Source organism: Bos indicus x Bos taurus, chromosome 15 (genome assembly GCF_003369695.1).
Source record: "Bos indicus x Bos taurus breed Angus x Brahman F1 hybrid chromosome 15, Bos_hybrid_MaternalHap_v2.0, whole genome shotgun sequence".
Classification (NCBI taxonomy): domain Eukaryota; kingdom Metazoa; phylum Chordata; class Mammalia; order Artiodactyla; family Bovidae; genus Bos; species Bos indicus x Bos taurus.
The window spans coordinates 67,351,618-67,375,233 of NC_040090.1; the positions used below are offsets into that span (position 1 = coordinate 67,351,618).

At 38.3% G+C, this 23,616-nt stretch overlaps 1 protein-coding gene across 2 annotated transcripts in view; it reads left to right on the forward strand.

Moving 5' to 3' along the window:
- Positions 1 to 23,616, forward strand: part of ALKBH8 (alkB homolog 8, tRNA methyltransferase) — a 131,357-nt gene that overhangs the window by 91,177 nt on the left and 16,564 nt on the right. For both annotated transcript variants that reach the window (XM_027563854.1, XM_027563855.1), the window contains one exon: positions 630 to 886. In XM_027563854.1, the coding sequence (XP_027419655.1) occupies positions 630 to 886 (257 nt within the window). The remainder of the gene's footprint in view (positions 1 to 629; positions 887 to 23,616) is intronic.

Sequence of the window (23,616 nt, forward strand, 5' to 3'; positions counted from 1 at the left end):
CTGGTTCCTACCTCACAGTGTTACTGTGAGACAATATATATAAACCACTTCAAATAGTATTCATTAAATCTTGTGATTATTACCAAATCACACACAGTTTCTAGGTCTGGTTCTTCTTCTGAGAGTATTAGGGTCCCCAGAACTCCTACTAAGACAAAACCCCTAAATCCTGTTAATTGCTAAATTTCTTCAGGTTAGGCCAGGCCCATCAAGATCCTTTCTTCAACAGGAGGACCCTTAATCCTAAGATGAAATAAGCATCTTCAATATAAGGCATGCAGAATTACAGTCATGTTTTGTTGCAGATGGATTTACCCCTTTTTATATTAGACCCTTCACATATATAACTGGTAAGAACTACTTTTTTAAAAATGATAAATAAGAACCTACTTATCCCTGGTCATCAAATGTGGATTGATTTGCCTTTTCTTTTGTGAAAGCAGTCATAACTTTATTATTCATTTGGATAAAAATAATGGTTTAGGGATTTCCCTGGCAATCCAGTGGTTAAGACTTTGCACTTCCAATGCAGGAGGCCTGGACTCGATCTCTGTTTGGGGGTCTAAGATCCCACATGGCATGGCCTAAAAATAAATAAATGGTTTATATTGCTTTATTTTTTTCATCAGGTTACCCTTTGGTCTGTGATAGCCAGATGAAGGAGACTCCTGCATCATTTCCAGAGAGTGATAAAGAAGCCTTACAACTGGAGCAAGATTATGTCCATCGGGTTTATGAGGAAATTGCTAGGCACTTCAGCAGCACGAGACACACCCCTTGGCCACATATAGTCGAGTTTTTGAAAGCTTTGCCAAGTGGTTCATTAGTTGCTGATATTGGATGTGGAAATGGAAAGTATCTTGGCATCAATAACGAGTTATATATGGCAAGTAATTACCTTTTCTGGCTTTATTTTTGCTTTATTTGTAAAGGTTATCACCTTCCTCATGTTATAATGCTGTGTTTTTAGGCCATTGCAGAAAATTTATAACAGGTTGAAAATTAATGAACACTCTTATTCTTTTTTATTCCCCTAGAAATTTAGAGGCATGCCATTATTTGTAGTTCCTTGGCTTTTTGTTCCCTTTAGATTATGCTTTCTAAGAAGATTACTTTATCAGTAAAACTATCTTATATAACTTTATAGGTTATAAAAAGGATTTTTATTTATAGGAAACATTTTCTTTGCTTAGTTCCTCATAAGAAGTATAAAGTAGATACTTTGATCCATCTTTAATAATTGAAGAAATTGAGTCTCACAGAGTTTTTATATTATTTCCTTGGTATTTTATTATTGGGCTTACCTGGTGGCTCAGACAGTGAAGAATTTGCCTGCAATGTGGAAGACCTGGGGTTTGATCCTTGGGTTGGGAAGATCCCCTGGAGGAAGGCATGGCAACCCACTCCAGTGTTCTTGCCTGGAGAATCCCCATGGACAGAGGAGCCTGGCAGGCTACTGTCCATGGGGTCGCAAAGAGTCAAACACGACTGAGCAACTAAGAAGAAGTGAAAGTCGCTCAGTTGTATCTGACTCTTTGCGACCCCATGGACTGTGTAGTTCATGGAATTCTCCAGGCCTGAATACTGGAGTGGGTAGCCTTTCCCTGTCTTAGAGGAGATAACTAGAACTTGAGCCCATGCCTTATGACTCCAAATCTAGTATTCTTTTACTCATAGTAGAAGAAAAGGTTAGTATTTATTGTCTTTCTGTTGAGAAAATTAAGCCTCAAGTAGATTAAAAATTTGACCAAGGTTATAGTGCTCTACCTAGGATTGAACCCACTTCTCTCTGATGCCAAAGTTTTCAGTTTTTACAATTTCCTTTTCTTAGGGATCACTTTTTTTCCCTGCTATGTTAGGAAGTAGGAAGTTCTCCGTGCATTAGTGTGTTGTTTGTAAATACTCCTGTCAGCACTACTCTCTGAGGACTGGAGCTTCCCTTTCTCAAAGTTAGGGAAGGAAGGACTAGAGTAAGGGGATTATGTAAGGGGAATGAGAGCAGTTCACTCATGGGCTGTTGTAGTATGTCAGATTGCTTGTAATCTTTACCTCATCCTAGATATTATACACCTACATAAAGAAAGAAAGGTAATACTGCAGTTGAGGAAAGGTAGACTTTCTTCATTAAGAGGCAGACAAAAGAATTGCTTTTCATAAAAATAAGACATAAGTATTCATATATTGCCATCATGCTTACAACTAAATTTTAGTTTATAAAGAATAAGGTCTTGTGAATTAACTTTGTTTATATTTAAGAGGAAATAGGTTTTAGATTTGTCACAGCTCTAACCATAGGTTCAAACAATATATCTTCTGATGTTTTAATCTTAAGGTACTGTCCAAAAATGTTTTTCAGTGAGTTCTGCTTTTACACTTTCTTTATGGTAACCTACGGCTTTATCTAGTCAGGTATCATTTGTGACAGTGAAACTAGGTTCAAGTCAGCCACACTGATTCAGTCACAGTATAACATTATCCTTTTACAGTCGAGACAAATGATTTCTTGATAATCTGAACGAAGAATCTAAAGCTGATTCAAGAAGGAATATATTCAGAAGAATTAGAAAATCATAAGTGCCCTCACTCTCCATTATCTGCATTCATTTCATCTGTGGCAGGCTGCATGTATTCTTTTCTTTCTGCTCTTCTATTGCCATTTTCTGACCTTAGAGAAGGCTCGGTAGATGTTGTTCATGAATGAATGAAAACTACTTGTCTGGCTTGGAGTTAAGGTTTTCATTATACAAGAAATGGAATTATGTATGATAAAAGAGAAACCTACTCTTTTAAGCTGCTGAGGCTCCAACCTGGATGGAGCAATGATATTTGAGTGTATTTTGAACAGCATCTTTGAGCATGAAAACACATGCGTTTCTTGACATTCATGAGACGATGTGACCTGAGACATTATTCTAAGTATTCAAATGTAGGATAGTCTCAAAATCTAAAAAAATTATTAGTGTCACTGTTTTATATATTTTCTAACAAAGTATATTTTTTAAATCCTAGCTTGGGTTCTCTTAGAAATAGTTTTATGAACAACTATTCATTTCTTTTAGAAGTAAATCTGTTCTTTTCCTATCTGAGGTATGCATGCACTTTTTCTTTTGCTATTTAACTCAAAAGTTCTATATTCTGGCTAAGAAACACTTCTTTTTCATACTTTTTCATTCTTAGCATCAGCATTAGCTGTTGGCTTTATTTTCAGAGTTAAAATTTACCAAAAAGATTTTATACCTTCAAGAAACTTATGGCCTTTATAATTGTACCAATAATAGATGAGATATGCATACCCAGAGCTTGGCCTAGCTTATTTACCAAGTGATGTTTTGTGCATTGTTCTTAAAGTACTTTTAGTCCAGATGTATTTCTTAGATAAATAATTAATATTTGGTATGAACTTTCTTGGTTGTTATAAATAGTTGAGATTGCAAATTTAATAAAATAATAATAATGTCAGGTATCTATAATGGTAAGAATTGAAGATATGATTATATAGGTTTCTTTTATACATTTCTGTTTTTGTTTGGCTTTGCTTTTTAACTGTTGACTGCCCAGTAAAGAAAGGAACAGAAAGGACCTAACAGTGTCAAGTACCTGCTGTGTGCTAAGTGCTATAATGGGGAAGTGGGAAAGCTGACACTTGATCAGGTTATGACATGCTCAGGATTACAAGGTGTCAGGACAAGTCTTAACCTCATTTCCAACTGTAGAGTTCATACTGTGTGGCATTCTAAGAAGAGAGATACCTTAGAGGCTAGCTATGGTGACAGCATCAGGCTGTTAGCTCAGACACAGCAGGGCTGTCTGATGTCCACTTACTTACACATAAAAGAAACTTATTAATGGTTTGTTGAATAGTGAGGAGCAAATCTGTGAATTCACCTTCAATTTCTTACATGAAATTGAAGAATACCACACCATATATATATATATGATGTGATCTATAATCTTGAAGGAAATGTGACAACCTCAAAATGCATGGTCTTTTAACTCAGTGGGGTACCCTAACTCAGAGTACGTTACATGGACTTCTCTTCATATCTAGAATTCAGGACAAGAATCTTGTGCATCCTTTGTTTCATATAGCAATAATAACTAACATTTGCATAGTGCTTTTATAGTTATTTAAATATTTAATATGAATCATTTCATTTGATTCTCATGCTAACCCTGAAAAGCAGGTATTTTTATAATGAGAAAACAGAGGCTCTGAGAGATTAGCTATTACTCAAGACAGAATTCAGATCAAGAGTTTAATATGATCTTTTCATTGTACTTTATGCCTTTGCTTATTTCTCTGCCCTTTAAACTATATGTTGACAATCTGATTTTCCTATAATTGCATGTTTTCTCAGTAGTTCTTAATATGCTATTTTTAAATTTTATTTTTTATTGAAGGATAATTGCTTTATAGGATTTTATTGTTTTCTGTCAAACCTCAATATTAATCAGCCATAGGAATACATTTATCCCTTACCTTTTGAATCTCCCTCCCATCTCCCGCCCCATTCCACCCCTCTAGGTTGATACAGAGCCCCTGTTTGAGTTTCCTGAGCCATACAGCAAATTCCTATTGGCTATCTATTTTACATATGGTAAGATAAGTTTCCATGTTACTGTTTCCATACATCTCACCTCCTTCCCTTCCCCCATGTCCATAAGTCTACTCTCTATGTCTGTTTCTCCACTTCTGTCCTATAAATAAATTCTTGAGTACCATTTTTCTAGATTTCATATATATGCATTAAAATACGATATTTATCTTTCTCTGACTCATTTCACTCTGTATAATAGGTTCTAGGTTCATCCACCTCATCAGAACTGACTCAAATGTGTTCCTTTTTATGGCTGAGTAATATTCCATTGTGTATGTGTACCACAACGTCTTATCCATTCATCTGTTGATGGACATATAGGTTGCTTCCATGTTCTAGCTATTGTAAGTAGTGCTGCAGTGAACAATGGGATACATGTGTCTTTTTCGATTTTGGTTTCCTCAGGGTATATGCCTAGGAGTGGGATTGCTGGTTTTATTCCTAGTTTTTTCAGGAATCTCCATACTGTCTTCCATAGTAGCTGTATCAATTTTTATTCCCACCAACAGTGCAAGAGCATTCCCTTTTCTCCACACCCACTCCACCGTTTATTGTTTGTAGACTTTTTGATGATGGCCATTCTGACCGGTATAAGGTGATATCTCATTGTAGTTTTGATTTGCATTTCTCTAATAATGAATGATGTTGAGCATCTTTTCATGTGTTTGTTAGCTATCTGTATGTTTTCTTTGGAGAAATGTCTGTTTAGGTCTTTTTCCCACTTTTTGATTGGGTTGTTTGTTTTTCTGGCATTGAGTTATATGAGCTGCTTGTATGTTTTGGACGTTAATCCTCTGTCAGTTTTTTCATTTGCTATTATTTTCTCCCATTCTGATGGTTGTCTTTTCACCTTGCTTATAGTTTCCTTTGCTATGCAAAAACTTTTAAGTTTAATCAGGTCCCACTTTTTTACTTTTGTTTTTATTTCTGTTACTCTAGGAGGTGGGTCATAGAGGATCTTGCTTTGATTTGTCATCAAGTGTTCTGCCTATGTTTTACTCTAAGAGTTTTGTAGTTTCTGTTTTTACATTTAGGTCTTTAATCCATTTTGAGTTTATCTTTGTGTATGGTGTTAGGAAGTGTTCTAATTTCATTCTTTTACATGTAGCTGTCCAGTTTTCCCAGCACCTTTTATTGAAGAGGCTGTCTTTGCCCCATTGTATGGTCTTGCTTCCTTTGTTGAAAATAAGGTATCCATAGGTGCATGGGTTTATTTCTGGGCTTTCTATCTTGTTCCATTGGTCTGTATTTCTGTTTTTGTGCCAGTACCATACTGTCTTGATGACTGTAGCTTTGTAGTATAATCTGATGTCAGGAAGATTGATTCCTCCAGCTGCATTCTCATGACTGCTTTGGCTATTTGGGGTCTTTTGTGTTTCCATATAAATTGTGAAGCATTTTGTTCTAGTTCTGTGAAAAATGCCATTGGTAATTTGATAGGGATCACATTGACTCTGTAGATTGAATTTGATAGTATAGTCATTTTCACAATATTGATTCTTCCTACCCAGGAACATGGAATATCTCTCCATCTGATTATGTCATCTTTGATTTCTTTCATTAGTGTCTTATAATTTTCTGTGTACAGTTCTTTTGTCTCCTTAGGTAAGTTTATTCCTAAATATTTAATTCTTTTTGTTGCAATGGTGAATGGCATTGATTCCTTAATTTCTCTGATTTTTCATTGTTAGTATATAGAGATGCAAGTGATTTCTGTGTATTGATTTTGTATCCCACAACTTTGCTAAACTCACTGATCAGCTCTAGTAATTTTCTGATACTATCTTTAGGATTTCCTATGTACAGTATCATGTCATCTGTAAACAGTGAGAGCTTAAATTCTTCTTTTCCAAACTGGATTCATTTTATTTCTTTTTCTTTTCTGATTGCTTTAGCTAGGACTTCCAGAACTATGTTGAATAATAGTAGTGAAAGTGGACACTCTTGTCTTGTTCCTGATCTTCGACTAGGGAATGCTTTCAGTTTTTCACCATTGAGAATAATGTTTGCTGTAGGCTTATCTTACATGGCCTTTACCAAGTTGAGGTAGATTCCTTCTATGCCCATTAGTTGAAGACGTTTATTCATAAATACACAGAAGAACTGTACAAAAAAGATTTTCACAACCCAGATAATCACGATGGTGTGATCACTGACCTAGAGCCAGACATCCTGGAATGTGAAGTCAAGGGGGCCTTAGAAAGCATCACCACGAACAAAGCTAGTGGAGGTGATGGAATTCCAGTTGAGCTATTTCAAATCCTGAAAGATGATGCTGTGAAAGTGCTGAACTTAATATGCCAGCAAATTTGGAAAACTCAGCAGTGGCCACAGGACTGGAATAGGTCAATTTTTATTCCAATCCCAAAGAAAGGCAATGCCAAAGAATGCTCAAACTACTGCACAATTGCACTCATCCCACACACTAGTAAAGTAATGCTCAAAATTCTCCAAGCCAGGCTTCAGCAATATGTGAACCATGAACTTCCAGTTGTTCAAGCTGGTTTTAGAAAAGCCAGAGGAACCAGAGATCAAATTGCCAACATCCGCTGGATCATGGAAAAAGCAAGAGAGTTCCAGAAAAACATCTATTTCTGCTTGATTGACTATGCCAAAGCCTTTGACTGTGTGGATCACAATAAACTGGAAACTTCTGAAAGAGATGGGAATACCAGACCACCTGATCTGCCTCTTGAGAAATCTGTATGCAGGTCAGGAAGCAACAGTTAGAACTGGACATGGAACAACAGACTGGTTCCAAATAGGAAAAGGAGTAGGTCAAGGCTGTATATTGTCACCCTGCTTATTTAACTTATATGCAGAGTACATCATGAGAAACGCTGGGCTGGAAGAAGCACAAGCTGGAATCAGGATTGCCGGGAGAAATATCAATAACCTCGGATATGCAGATGACACCATCCTTATGGCAGAAAGTGAAGAACTAAAAAGCCTCTTGATGAAGGTGAAAGAGGACAGTGAAAACTTTGGCTTAAAGCTCAACATTCAGAAAACGAAGATCATGGCATCTGGTCCCATCACTTCATGGCAAATAGATGGGGAAACAGTGGAAACAGTGTCAGACTTTATTTTTGGGGACTCTAAAATCACTGCAGATGGTGACTGCAGCCATGAAATTAAAAGATGCTTACTCCTTGGAAGAAAAGTTATGACCAACCTAGATAGCATATTGAAAAGCAGAGGCATTACTTTGCCAACAAAACTTCATCTAGTCAGGTTATGGTTTTTCCAGTGGTCATGTATGGATGTGAGAGTTGGACTGTGAAGAAAGCTGAGCGCTGAAGAATTGATGCTATTGAACTGTGGTGTTGGAGAAGACTCTTGAGAGTCCCTTGGACTGCAAGGAGATCCAACCAGTCCATTCTGAAGGAGATCAGCCCTGGGATTTCTTTGGAAGAAATGATGCTAAAGCTGAAACTCCAGTACCTTGGCCACCTCATGTGAAGACTTGACTCATTGGAAAAGACTCTGATGCTGGGAGGGGTTGGGGGCAGGAGGAGAAGGGGACGACAGAGGATGAGATGGCTGGATGGCATCACTGACTCGATGGATGTGAGTCTCAGTGAACTCCGGGAGTTGGTGATGGACAGTGAGGCCTGGCCTGCTGCAATTCATGGGGTCGCAAAGAGTTGGACATGACTGAGCGACTGAATTGAACTGAATTCATAAATGGGTGCTGAATTTTGTCAAAGGCTTTTTCTGCATCTATTTAGATTATCATATGGTTTTTATCTTTCAATTTGTTAATATGATGTATCACATTGATTGATTTGCATATATTGAAGAATCCTTGCGTTTCTGGAATAAACCCAACTCGATCATGGTGTATGATATGTTGCTGTTTTGATATGTTTTGATATGTTGCTGAATTCTGTTTGCTAAAATTTTGTTGAGGATTTTTGCATCTATGCTCATCAGTGATATTAGCCTGTAGTTTTCTTTTTTTTGTATTGTCTTTGTCTGGTTTTGGTATCACGGTGATGGTGTCCTCGTAGAATGAATTTGGAAGTGTTCCTTCCTCTGTAATCTTTTGGAAGAGTTTTAGAAGAATAGGCATTAGCACTTCTTTAAAGGTTTGATAGATTCTCCTGTGAAGCCATCCGGTCCTGGGCTTTTTTTGGGGGGGAGATTTTTGATCACAGTTTCAATTTCAGTGCTTGTAATTGTGTTTTTCATAATTTCGATTTCTTCCTGGTTCAGTCTTGGAAGATTGGACTTTTCTAAGAATCTGTCCATTTCTCCCAAACTATCCATTTTATTTGCATATAGTTGTTGCTGGGAAAGATTGAGAGCAGGAGGAGAAGGGGACGACAGAGAATGAGATGGTTGGATGGCATCACTGACACAATGGACATTGGTTTGGGTGGACTCTGGGAGTTGGTGATGGACAGGGAGGCCTGGCGTGCTGCGGTTCATGGGGTCACAAAGAGTCGGACACGACCAAGCAACTGAACTGAATAGTCTCTTGTAATCTTTGTATTTCTGCAATGTCTATTGTAACCTCTCCTTTTCATTTCTAATTTTGTTGATTTGATTCTTCTCTCTTTTTTTCTTGATGAAGGCTTGTCAATTTTGTTTATCTTCTCAAAGAACCAGCTTTTGGTTTTATTAATCTTTACTATTGTTTCTTTCTTTTTTTTCCCATTTATTTCTGCTCACATCTTTATGATTTCTTTCCTTCTACTAATTTTGAGGGTTTTTTGTTCTTCTTTTTCCAGTTGTTTTAGGTGTAAAGTTAGGTTGGCTCTTCAGTGTTTTTCTTGTTTCTTGAGGTAGGATTATATTTCTATAAACTTCCCTCTTAGAACTGCTTTTGCTGAGTCCCATAGGTTTTGAGTTGTCATGTTTTCATTGTTATTTGTTTCTAGAGTTAGTAGTGTTTGCTATGGATTAGATGTGAGGTCCCCCAGAGAATGAGGAGTCAGATGCCTGGCTTTATGTTCTGAGCAGCTAGATGGATAGTGCTGTCATCTTTAATGATCCTTGTCAGGTTGGTTTAGCCAGAATGCCCTGATGTTTCCTCTTAGTGATTTTTCATCCACAGTCCCCAACTCTTCTCTGGATCTCGTGGCTGACCATATGGAGAACAGCATCTGAAACTCAGACGTGGTACCTATCCTTCTAATTCATGCTGAGCCCAGTAGAGTGGAGATGGGAGAGGCTGGATGGTCTGTTCCTAGACTGTCCCCACCCCAAAACCAATTTCCCGGGGTGCCTGCCTTGGAAGGGACTGTAGGGACCCACACGCAGAAAACACTGCTTAGTTTGATATTTAAATCTGGCATACCAGAAATAACATTCCTTTTTCCTGCACCACAGTCTCTTAGTCTATGCTCACAAAATGCTGGCTTAACAAAAACTAAGGCAGATTACACAGAAAAGAACCACAGAACCAGTGGGAGCCAGACTTGAGAGGGTGGCTCATGTGCTCTATACTTTTAAGAAATAAAAACAATATAGGCACAACTCAGAAAATGGGTGAAGTAAAATATATTCCCTTATAATCCTAATGCCATAATAAACAAGTTTATTGTGAAGATATCCTTTTAGTGTTCTTTTCCTATATTTTGTTTAATGTAGTCATGAGTATGCATACAATTTGATAACTCAAATATATCACTTAATATTTCTGTCTTGATATGTAGTCTTATATAGTTCCTGGAGTTTATAATATTCTAAGACATGGCTATAACTTGACATTTGGTTGTATTCAGTTTGGAGCTACTAAATAACACTGTAGTGAACATGTATATTAAATACAAATGTGACGAGAGGAAGAACATGAATTTTTAGAGTGTAACAGACCTGGGTTTAAATCCCTGCACCCACTTTACTACTGCTCAACTTAGGGCAAATTACTTATATTCTTTGAGATGGAGTTTTCTCATCAGGAATATGGTAATAATAATATCTGACTCACAGTGTATTATCAGAGTTAAATACATTTTTTTATTGAAGTATAATTGCTTTATGATGTTATATTAATGTACCCCAGTGTTCACTGCAGCACTATTTACAATAGCCAAGACATGGAAGCAACCTAAATGTTCATTAACAGATGAAGGAAGATGTGGTATATATATCCAATGGAATAGTATGCAGCTATGAAAAGGAACGAAATTGGGTCATTTGTAGAGATGTGGATGGACCTGGAGTCTGTCATACAGAGTAAAGTAAGTCAGAAAAGAAAAACAAATATCATATATTAATGCATATATGTGGAATTTAGAAAAATAGTAGATTTGCAGAATAGGAATAGAGATGCAGACATAGATAATGAGCATGTAGACACAGTGGGTGGAGGCAGGGAAAGGGAGGGTGGGACGAATTGGGAAATTAGGACTGACATACATATATATATATATATATATACACACACACACACACTACTATGTGTAAAATAGATAATGGAAGGGTTAAGTACATTGTTTATTTGTGTGTTTTTTAAAAAAATTATGTTGGATTGTAGTTGATTTATAATGTTGTGGTAATTTCAGGTGTAAAGCAGAGTGATTCAGTTATTCATATACATATATCTATTCCTTTTCAGATTCTTTTCCCAATAGGTTATTACAGAGGATTGAGTAGATTTCTCTTGACTGTCTGTTTTATATATATTGAGAGTGTGTATCTGTTAATCCCAACCTCCTCAGTTATCCCTCCTTCCACATTTCCCTTTTGGTAATCATAAGTTTTTTTTCTAAGTCTATGAGTCTGTTTCTGTTTTGTAAATAAGTTTACTTGTATCATTTTTTTTTAATTTTTACATATACATGATATTATATTTAATAATATAATATATATATTTATCTTTCTTACTTCACTTAGTATGATAAACCTCTAGGTTCATTCATGTTGCCACAAATGGCATTATTTCATTTTTATGGCAGAGTAATATTATGTTGTGTGTGTGTGTATATATATGTATATACACACAAACATATTAATATGAGGGATTGCTGGATCATATAGTGGTTCTATTTTTATTTTTTTTAAATAACCGTTATACTCTTCTTGAAAGTGGCTATGCCAATTTACACTCCCAACAATAGTGGAGGAGAGTTCCCTTTCCTCCACACTCTAGCCTTTATTGTTCATAGACTTTTAATGATGGCCATTCTGACTGGTGTGAGGTGATACCTCATTATAGTTTTGATTTGTATTTCTCTGATTATTAGTGATGTTGACCATCTTTTCTTGTGCTTTTTGTCTATATGTATGGAAATGTCTACTTAGATTTTCTGCCCAATTTTTTTATTCAGTTGTTTGTTTTTTTGATGTTGAGCTGCCTGAGAGGTTTGTGTATTTTTGAGATATACAAAATATCTTGTCAGGATTTTTTTTTTTTGAGATATACAAAATACCTTGTTGGTTGCTTCATTTGCAAATATTTTCTCCCATTCTCTGAGTTGTCTTATTTTGTTTATGGTTTCCTTTATGTCCAAAAACTATTAAGTTTAATTAGGTCCCATTTGTTTATTTTTGTTTATTTGTTTGTTTGTTTTCATTATTCTTGGTGCTAGATCCAAAAAGATATGGCTGCAATTTATATCAAAGAGTGTTTTTGCCTGTTTTTGTGTGTGTGTGTATGTAAGAGTTTTATAGTATCTGGTTTTATATTTAGGTCTTTAATCCATTTTGAGTTTATTTAATTGTAGTAATCTGACACGACTAAGCAACTTCACTTTCACTTTTCACTTTTCACTTTCATGCATTGGAGAAGGAAAATGGCAACCCACTCCAGTGTTCTTGCCTGGAGAATCCCAGGGAAGGGGGAGCCTGGTGGGCTGCTGTCTGTGGGGTCGCACAGAGTCGGACACGACTGAAGCAACTTAGTAGCAGCAGCAGCAGCAGCAGCAGTCTCTTAGGATCCTTTGGATTTCTGTGGTATCAGTTGTGATTTTTTTTCCCATTTCTAATTTTATTGTTTTGAGTCCTTTCTCCTTTTTTCCTTGATATACCTGGCTAAAGGTTTATCAATTTTATCTTCTCAAAGAACCAGCTTTTACTTTCAATGATTTTTTTTCTCTGTCTTCATCTATTTCATTTATTCCTGCTCTCATCTGTATGATTTTTTTCCTTCCACTAACTTTGGTTTTGTTTGTTCTTCTTTCTCTAATTGCTTTAAGTGTAAGGTTAGGTTTATTTGAGATTTTTCTCTTTCTTGAAGTAAGACTATATGGCTGTAAACTTCCCTCTTAGAACTGCTTTTGCTGCCACCCATAGGTTTTGGATCTTTGTACTTTGTCTAGTTGCAGTGAGCAGGGGCTACTGTTCATTGCAGTGCACAGGCTTCTCATTGTGGTGGCTTATCTGGTTGCAGAGCACAGGCGCAAGGGCTTCAGTAGCTGTGGTGCATAGTCTTAGTTGCTTTGCAGCATGTAGGATCTTCCCAGACTAGGGATCGAACCCATGTCCCCTGCATTGGCAGGCAGATTCTTAACCACTGACCACCGGGGAAGTGCCTATTGGATGTTTCTTGTATCTTCTCAGTTTGTGCCTCCATTCTTTTTCAAGATCTTGGATCATTTTTACCATCATTACTCTGGACTCTTTTTTTGCTAGATTGCCTATTTCTCTACTTGTTTTTCTCGGTTTTCATCTTGTCCCTTCATCTGGAACATATTTCTCTGCCATCTCACTTTGTCTCACTTTTGTCAACTAGAAAAACATGCACAATGTGAGAATGCAAGTTAGGTTTTATTTGGGGCAAAATGAAGACTGCAGCTCCAGAAACGGTATCTCAGATAGCTGAGAAACTGCCCCAAATTGGTAGTGAAAGAAGCTCAATAGGGCTGCCCTGGTGGCTCAGACAGTAAAGCGTCTGCCTGCAAAGTGGGCAACCCGGGTTCGATTCCTGGGTCAGGAAGATAGCTCAATATATATAATTTTGGTGAAAGAGGAGTTCAGTGCAATCCAGTGCTTACCTTACAAAAGGTTTTCTGCTAGGCATGAGGAGGTGATGTCACCATGAAGGGATTTAGTGCTTTTCTAGATCTGAGGAGATAAGGATCATGAAATCAGTTCTGAAAATATCTATCTAAAGACTTGTTCGCCAGTTTCCTTGAAGCACAGAGTGCCTCACTCTCCACCCTGAATTCCCTTCAGGGCGTGAAAGTAAACAGCTGTAGCAACAGAGGATTCAGTCTCTCCAGAGGCAGATGACAAATGCCCTTTGCAAAGTGCCAATAGAGGACCCCCTCATGGTAATAAGTTTGACCATACTTTGGGAGGCATTTCATTACCATTCCATTCCACATTGCTAGGAAGACTCATTCCTAGTTCTGGAGAAGGCTACTCAGCGTGCTATTACTGGATTTAGGTCTTAATAGTCAAAGATCTCTAGACACTTGTCTTCTAGTTATGGTCCAGTTATGTCTTTTTCCAGTCCTTGCTGCAGGTTGTGAGGCATCTCATCTTTGTCAAAAGATTGATTACTGAGATAAGTCTCAGAAAAAAGCTTAGAATATCCTTTAATAATTCAGTTAAATTTTATATTCAGTTCAGTTCAGTTCAGTCGCTCAGTTGTGTCTGACTCTTTGCAACCCCATGAATCGCAGCACGCCAGGCTTCCCGGTCCATCACCAACTCCCAGAGTTGACTCAAACTAATGTCCTTTGAGTTGGTGATGCCATCCAGCCATCTCAGCCTCTGTCATCCCCTTCTCTCCCTGCCCTCAATCCCTCCCAGCATCAGAGTCTTTTCCAATGAGTCAGTTCATCACATGAGGTGGCCAAAGTGTTGGAGTTTCAGCTTCAGCATCAGTCCTTCCAGTGAACACCCAGGACTGATCTCCTTTAGAATGGACTGGTTGGATCTCCTTGCAGTCCAAGGGACTCTCAAGAGTCTTCTCCAACACCACAGTTCAGAAGCATCAATTCTTCGGCGCTCAGCTTTCTTCACAGTCCAACTCTCACATCCATACATGACCACTGGAAAAACCATAGTCTTGACTAGACGGACCTTTGTTGGCAAAGTAATGTCTCTGCATATGCTATCTAGGTTGGTTATAACTTTCCTTCCAAGGAGTAAGAGTCTTTTAATTTCATGGCTGCAGTCACCATCTGCAGTGATTTTGGAGCCCCCCCAAAATAATAAAGTCTGACACTGTTTCCACTGTTTCCCCATCTATTTCCCATGAAGTGATGGGACCAGATGCCATGATTTTAGTTTTCTGAATGTTGAGCTTTAAAACAACATTTTCACTCTCCTCTTTCACTTTCATCAAGGGGCTTTTTAGTTCCTCTTCACTTTCTGCCATAAGAGTGGTGTCATCTGCATATCCGAGGTTATTGATATTTCTCCCGGCAATCCTGATTCCAGCTTGTGCTTCTTCCAGCCCAGGGTTTCTCATGATGTACTCTGCATATAAGTTAAATAAGCAGGGTGACAATATATATTAGTATAGCATAACAACAAACAACTATCTAGGAAATGAGTCTTAGTAGATACAGACCTCAGTCGACAAACTGGGATTTAACATTCATCAAAATATCTTTTTCTCCCTAAAATTAACCTCGATTTTTACCAAATATAACTAAATTAAGATAAGTCTGTTTGCAAACTAAGCCTGGTTTCAATAAAACTGGCTTGGTGGTTTATATAACCATAACTATCATATATATATATATATATATATATTTTTTTTTTTTTTTTGCTTCACTGAAATTTTTATAAAGAGTCTCAGACTGAACTTAAAACTCTTAGGGCTAGGAAAGTCACACCAAGGGCTTATCACAGATTTTACCTAACAGATCTAGGTGAATTCTTCTCTTCTCCTGATCTGCAGAATTCCAAGATTTCTTTATATGGACCACTTACTGAGATAATTTTTCTAATTTATCTGAAAAAGCTACTGGAAACTTAGAGTTTCCAGTCTCTGGAGGGATAAGGTAGAGAGAAAAGGTAAAAATGTTTCAATTTTGCTTTCTTGTTGTTGTCTTTCAGTTCAGTTGCTCCTTCATGTCCAAGTCTTTGCAGTCCCATGGACTTATAACATGCCGGCCTTCCCTGACTTTCACTATCTTCCAGAGAATGCTCAGACTCTAGTACAGTGAGTTGCTGATGCCATCCAACCATCTCATCCTCTGTCACCCGCTTTTCCTCCTGCCCTCAATCTTTCCCAGCAATAGGGTCTTTTCCAGTGAGGTGGCTCTTCTCATCAGGTGGCCAGAGTATTGGAGCTTCAGGTTCAGCAGCACTTCTTCTAATGACTATTTAGAGTTGATTTCCTTTAGGATTATCTGGTTTGATCCCCTTACTGTCCATGGAAACCTCAAGAGTCTTCTCTAGCACCACAGTTCCAAAGCATTAATTCTTTGGCTCTCAGCCTTCTTTATGGTCCAGCTCTCACATCCAAATATCCCTACTGGAAAAAGCATAGCTTTGACTATACAGACTTTTGTCAATGAAGTGATGCCTCTCCTTTTTAATAGGCTGTCTAGTTTGTCATAGCTTTTCTTCCAAGGAGCAAGCATCTTTTAATTTCATAGCTTCAGTCAACATCTGCAGTGATTTGGAGCCCAAGAAAATAAAGTCTGTCACTGTTTCCACTGTTTTCCCATCATTTGCCATGAGGTGATGGGACTGGATGTCATGATCTTCATTTTTTAAATGTTGAGTTTTTTTTTGTTTGTTTGTTTTTTTTTAAGTTTTTTTTTTTCTTTAATAGAAAATTATTTAATTAGTATACATGTGTTCCCCATCCTGAACCCTCCTCCCTCCTCCCTCCCCACACCATCCCTCTGGGTCGTCCCAGTGCACCAGCCCCAAGCATCCAGCATCGTGCATTGAACCTGGACTGGCATCTCGTTTCATACATGACGTTTCACATGTTTCAATGCCATTCTCCCAAATCTTCGCACCCTCTCCCTCTCCCACAGAGTCCATAAGACTGTTCTATACATCAGTGTCTCTTTTGCTGTCTCGTATACAGGGTTATCGTTACCATCTTTCTAAATTCCATATATATGCGTTAGTATACTGTATTGGTGTTTTTCCTTCTGGCTTACTTCACTCTGTATAATAGGCTCCAGTTTCATCCACCTCATTAGAACTGATTCAAATGTATTCTTTTTAATGGCTGAGTAATACTCCATTGTGTATATGTACCACAGCTTTCTTATCCATTCATCTGCTGATGGACATCTAGGTTGCTTCCATGTCCTGGCTATTATAAACAGTGCTGCGATGAACATTGGGGTACACGTGTCTCTTTCCCTTCTGGTTTCCTCAGTGTGTATGCCCAGCAGTGGGATTGCTGGATCATAAGGCAGTTCTATTTCCAGTTTTTTAAGGAATCTCCACACTGTTCTCCATAGTGGCTGTACTAGTTTGCATTCCCACCAACAGTGTAAGAGGGTTCCCTTTTCTCCACACCCTCTCCAGCATTTATTATTTGTAGACTTTTGGATCGCAGCCATTCTGACTGGTGTGAAATGGTACCTCATAGTGGTTTTGATTTGCATTTCTCTGATAATGAGGGATGTTGAGCATCTTTTCATGTGTTTGTTAGCCATCTGTATGTCTTCTTTGGAGAAATGTCTATTTAGATCTTTGGCCCATTTTTTGATTGGGTCATTTATTTTTCTGGAGTTGAGCTGTAGGAGTTGCTTGTATATTTTTGAGATTAGTTGTTTGTCGGTTGCTTAATTTGCTATTATTTTCTCCCATTCTAAAGGCTGTATTTTCACCCTGCTAATAGTTTCCTTTGATGTGCAGAAGCTTTTAAGTTTAATTAGGTCCCATTTGTTTATTTTTACTTTTATTTCCAATATTCTGGGAGGTGGATCATAGAGGATCCTGCTGTGATGTATGTCAGAGAGTGTTTTGCCTATGTTCTCCTCTAGGAGTTTTATAGTTTCTGGTCTTATGTTGAGATCTTTAATCCATTTTGAGTTTATTTTTGTATATGGTGTTAGAAAGTGTTCTAGTTTCATTCTTTTACAAGTGGTTGACCAGATTTCCCAGCACCACTTGTTAAAGAGATTGTCTTTAATCCATTGTATATTCTTGCCTCCTTTGTCACAGATAAGGTGTCCATATGTGCGTGGATTTATCTCTGGGCTTTCTATTTTGTTCCATTGATCTATATTTCTGTCTTTGTGCCAGTACCGTACTGTCTTGATAACTGTGGCTTTGTAGTAGAGCCTGAAGTCAGGTAGGTTGATTCCTCCAGTTCCATTTTTCTTTCTCAAGATCGCTATTGGAAAATAAGAAGTAAAACCCTCACTATTTGCAGACGACATGATCCTCTACATAGAAAACCCTAAAGACTCCACCAGAAAATTACTAGAACTAATCAATGATTATAGTAAAGTTGCAGGATATAAAATCAACACACAGAAATCCCTTGCATTCCTATACACTAATAATGAGAAAACAGAAAGAGAAATTAAGGAAACAATTCCATTCACCATTGCAACGAAAAGAATAAAATACTTAGGAATATATCTACCTAAAGAAACTAAAGACCTATATATAGAAAACTATAAAACACTGGTGAAGGAAATCAAAGAGGACACTAATAGATGGAGAAATATACCATGTTCATGGATTGGAAGAATCAATATAGTGAAAATGAGTATACTACCCAAAGCAATTTATAGATACAATGCAATCCCTATCAAGCTACCAACAGTATTCTTCACAGAGCTAGAACAAATAATTTCACAATTTGTATGGAAATAAATGTTGAGTTTTAAGCCAGCTTTTTCACTCTCCTCTTTTGCCTTCATCAAGAGATTCTTTAGTTCCTCTTTGCTTTCTGCCATTAGCGTGATGTCATCTGCATATTGGAGGTTATTGGTATTTCTCCTGGCAGTCTTGATTCCATCCTGAGTTTCATTCAGGCTTACATTTTGCATGATGTACTCTGCATATAAGTTAAGTGAACAGGGTGACAATGTACAGCTTTGACATACTCCTTTCCCAATATTGAACCAGTTCATTGTTCCATGTCCAGTTCTACCTGTTGTTTCTTGACCTGCACACCAATTTATCAGAAGGCAGGTAAGGTGGTCTGATATTCCCATCTCTTTAAGAATTTTCCACTCTGTGTTTTGATCCACACCAGTCAGTGGCTTTACTGTACTCAGTAATGCAGAAGTAAATGTTCTTCTGTAATTTCCTTGTTTTATCTGTGATCCAGCAGATGTTGGCAATTTGATCTCTATGCTTTTTCTAAGTCCAGCTTGTACATCTGGAAGTTCTTGGCTCATGTACTGTTGAAGCCTAGCTTGAAGGATTTTGAGCATAATCATGCTAGCATGTGAAATGGGTGCAATTGTGTGATAGTTTGAACATTATTTGGCATTGCCCTTCTTTGGGATTGGAATGAAAACTGACATTTTCCAGTCCTGTGGTCACTGCTGAGTTTCCAAATTTGTTGGCATATTGAATACAGCACTTTAGCAGTATCATCTTTTAGGATTTGAAATAGCTCAACTGGAATTACATCACCTCCACTAGCTTTGTTCATAGTCATGCTTCCTAGGGCCCACTTGACTTCACACTCTAGGATATCTGGCTCAAGGTGAGTGATCACACCATCGTGGTTATCTGGGACATTAAAACCTTTTTGGTACAGTTCTTATGTGTATTCTTGCCACCTCTTCATAATCTTTTCTGCTTCTGTTTGGTCCATACCATTTCTGTCCTTTATGTGACCATCTTTTCATGATGGGCAATTGTCTCTTGTGTTGTTAGAAGAGGGTGTTTGCTATGACCAATGCATACTTTTGGCAAAACTCTGTAAGCCTTTGCCTGGCTTCATTTTGTACTCCAAGGCCAAACTTGCCTCTTACTCCAGGTATCTCTTGACTTAATCCTTTTGCATTCCAGTACCCTGTGATGAAAGAGGCATCTCTTTTTGGTATTAGTTCTAGAAGGTCTTGTAAGTCCTCATAGAACTGTTCAACTTAAGGTTCTTTGGCATTAGTGGTTGGGGCATGGACTTGGATTACTGTGGTAGAAATGGTTTGCTTTGGAAATGAATGGAGAACATTCTTTCATTTTTGAGATTGTACCCAAGTACTGCATTTTGGACTCTTGTTGACTATGAGGGCTACTCCATTTCCTCTAAGGGATTCTTGCTTACATGAAGAGATATAATGGTCATCTGAATTAGATTTGCCCATTCCTGTCCGTTTTAGTTCACTGATTGCTAAAATGGTGGTCATCTCTTTTTGACCACTTCCAATTTACCTTGATTCGTGGACCTAACATTCCAGGTTCCTATTGTAATATTGTTTATAGCATTGGACTTCACTTTCACACCAGTCACATACACACTGTGTGTTATTTTGGTTTTGACTCAGCTTCCCCATTCCTTCTGGAACTGTTTGTCTACTGTTCTCCAGTAGGATATTGGACACTTACTGACCTGGGTGGTTCATCTTTCAGTGTCATATCTTTTTGTCTTTCCATACTCTGCATGGGGTTCTCAAGGCAGGAGCCAAAATGGTTTGCCATTTTTCTCCAGTAGACCATGTTTTGTCAGAACTTTACACCATGACCTATTTATCTTGCTTGGGTGGCCCCCTTCAAGGCTTGGCTCATAGTTTCATTATGTTACACAAAGTTGTGATCCATGTGATCATTTTGGTTAGTTTTCTGTTATTGTGGTTTTCATTCTGTCTGCTTTCTGATGGAGGAGGATAAGAGGTTTATGCAAGCTTCCTGATGGAAGGGACTGGCTGTGAGGAAAACTGGTTCTTGCTCTAGTGGCAAAGCCATGCTCAGTAAATCTTTAATCCAGTTTTCTACTGATGGATGGGGTTGTGTTCCCTTCCTATAGTTTGGCCTCAGGTCAAATTACAGTAGGGATAATGGTGACCTCCTTCAAAAGGATTTATGCCAACATGCCATGCCCTTAGAATTGCTGCTGTCAATGCCCTGACTTGGCAGCAGGCCACTGTCAACCCAGTGCCTCTGCTGGGGACTCCCAAACACTGACAGGCAAGTCTGGGTCAGTCTCTTATGTGGTCACTGCTCCTTTCTCCTTGGCCCCAGTGTACACAATATTTTGTTTGTGCCCTCCAATAGTCTCTGTTTCCCCAGTCCTGTGGACATTTTATAATCAAATCCCACTCACCTTCAAAGTCAAATTCACTGGGGATTTTCAGTCCCTTTGTTGGATCTCCAGGTTGGGAAGTCTGTTGTGGGGCCTAGAACTTTTGCAGTAGTGCCAGAACTTCTTTGGTATAATTGTTCTCCAATTTGGGATTGCCCACCCTGTGGCTCTATGGTGGGGCTAATGGCAACCTCGTCCGGGAGGACTGATGCCACATGCCACACCTCTTAGGACTGCTGCTGCTAGAGTCCCTGTCCCCATGCCAGGCAACTGCTAACCCAGGCCTCCACAGGAGACCTTCAAACACTCACAGGCAGGTCTGGCTCAGTCTCTTGTTGGGGGTCACTGTTCCTTTCCTCGGTTCCTGTGTACACAAGGTTTTGTTTATACTTTCCAAGCTTCTCTGGTGGGTATGAGGTTTGATTTTAAATGCGATTGTGCCCCTCCTGCCATCTTGTTGCAGCTTCTCCTTTGCCCTTGGACGTAGGGTATCTTTTTTTTGTGGGTTCCAACATTCTCCTATCGATGATTGTTCAGCAGCTAGTCCTAATTTTGGTGTTCTCGCAGGAGAAGATGAGCACATACCCTTCTACTTGGACATCGTTGTGTAATGTAGATAGCTCAGCCTGAACTAGGTTGCCTCTGCATGCACCTGGAGGCAAGGCCTCAAGTTGTAAAAGTATAACTTACCAAATTACTCTTAAGTCATAATTAGTTTGAGGGGAAGGTTTTCCTTATACCTGGAAAACACAGTGCAAACCAGTAGTTTTTCAGATATAAACCATAAAAGTTATAAGCATATTCACCTGATCATTCTGTCCTTTTGTTAACCTTTGGGAAGCCATCAGATTTCCCATTAGAATCCTTTAATTTCTTACCTGGTTCAGCATTATGGTCTGAAAGTCAGACTTGTATTTATCCAAAAGTCCTTTCTATAAATCTTCTTGAGGAGGAAGCATTTTTGCAAAAACATCAAAATAAAACCTTAACTGTCTATAATGGCAAAAGACTTTGAAGGCACATTTAAAATCTGATTACAATGCAGTTGACAAAGAAACTTGGTTATGGCCATGACAACACTTTACTATTATAACTGGAATTATGACTGATAACATATTAACCAGGACATATCAGAATTTTAGGCACTCCATACAATTTCTAGGATAGCTGTATTAGTAACATTTACCATAGTATATAATCTGAGGTGATTTATTACTCACTCAACAATACTTTCCATGCAATTCAGCATACCAAATGAACCTAATTAAATATCTCTCTTTGGGATGTTTCGGGGTCCTCTGAAGCATCCCAAAGTTAGCCAGAAATCAAAAGAACTTTAATTAAAATTTGATATTTGGGAAACTTGTCAAAAAGTTTAAAATCACTTGATTAGATAAGATTAGTCATTGTGAGACCATACTTATTCCTTAACAAAAGTTACCAGAGATCTCAAAAGCAAATACAAATAATTTAAAGGCAAAGAAACTCATATCATCTGTTATCAATGTATATTTGATCATATGATTTGAAAATCATATGATCAAAAATGTCATTCAAAGAAAACTTTTCTCTGAACAGAAAGAAAAAGCCAAATCCAAGTCTTAGCTTACTCTCAAAAAGGTTCGTTTACCCAACTAAATTCAGTTCAGTCTTGGGAAATCCTGATTATGCATAACTCTTTTCAGTATTCTTTTATTTCTCACACTTTCTTTTACTGAAAACATAGCTTAGTTTCCTTACAGTTTTTTCTACATTGAGTTACTTGCCTTGTCAACAGATTTTTAACAGATAAGGTTTTATTTGACCACTAGTAAACCTAGGTGAAGAAGGCTGAACACCAAAGAATTTATGCTTTTGAACTGTGGTGTTGGAGAAGACTCTTGAGAGTCCCTTGGACTGCAAGGAGATCCAACCAGTCCATTCTGAAGGAGATCAGCCCTGGGATTTCTTTGGAAGGAATGATGCTGAAGCTGAAACTCCAGTACTTTGGCCACTTCATGCGAAGAGTTGACTCATTGGAAAAGACTCTGATGCTGGGAGGGATTGGGGCAGGAGGAGAAAGGGACGACAGAGGATGAGATGGCTGGATGGCATCACTGACTCGATGGACGTGAGTCTGGGTGAACTCTGGGAGTTGGTGATGGACAGGGAGGCCTGAGGTGCTGCAATTCATGGGGTCGCAAAGAGTCGGACACGACTGAGCGACTGAACTGGACTGAACTGAACTCCTTGGAAGGAAAGTTATGACCAACCTAGATAGTATATTTAAAAGCAGAGACATTACTTTGCCAACAAAGGTCCGTCTAGTCAAGGCTATGGTTTTTCCAGTGGTCATGTATTTCTGCTTTATTGACTATGCCAAAGCCTTTGACTGTGTGGATCACAGTAAGCTGTGGAAAATTCTGAAAGAGATGGGAATACCAGACCACCTGATCTGCCTCTTGAGAAATTTGTATGCAGGTCAGGAAGCAACAGTTAGAACTGGACATGGAACAACAGACTGGTTCCAAATAGGAAAAGGAGTATGTCAAGGCTATATATTGTCACCCTGCTTATTTAACTTATGTGCAGAGTACATCATGAGAAACCCTGGGCTGGAAGAAGCAGAAGCTGGAATCAAGATTGCCAGGAGAAATATCAATCACCTCAGATATGCAGATGACACCACCCTTACGGCAGAAAGTGAAGAGGAACTAAAAAGCCTCTTGATGAAAGTGAAAGTGGAGAGTGAAAAAGTTGGCTTAAAGCTCAACATTCAGAAAATGAAGATCATGACATCCCGTCCCATCACTTCATGGGAAATAGATGGGGAAACAGTGGAAACAGTGTCAGACTTTATTATTTTGGGCTCCAAAATCACTGCAGATGGTGACTGCAGCCATGAAATTAAAAGACGCTTACTCCTTGGAAGGAAAGTTATGACCAACC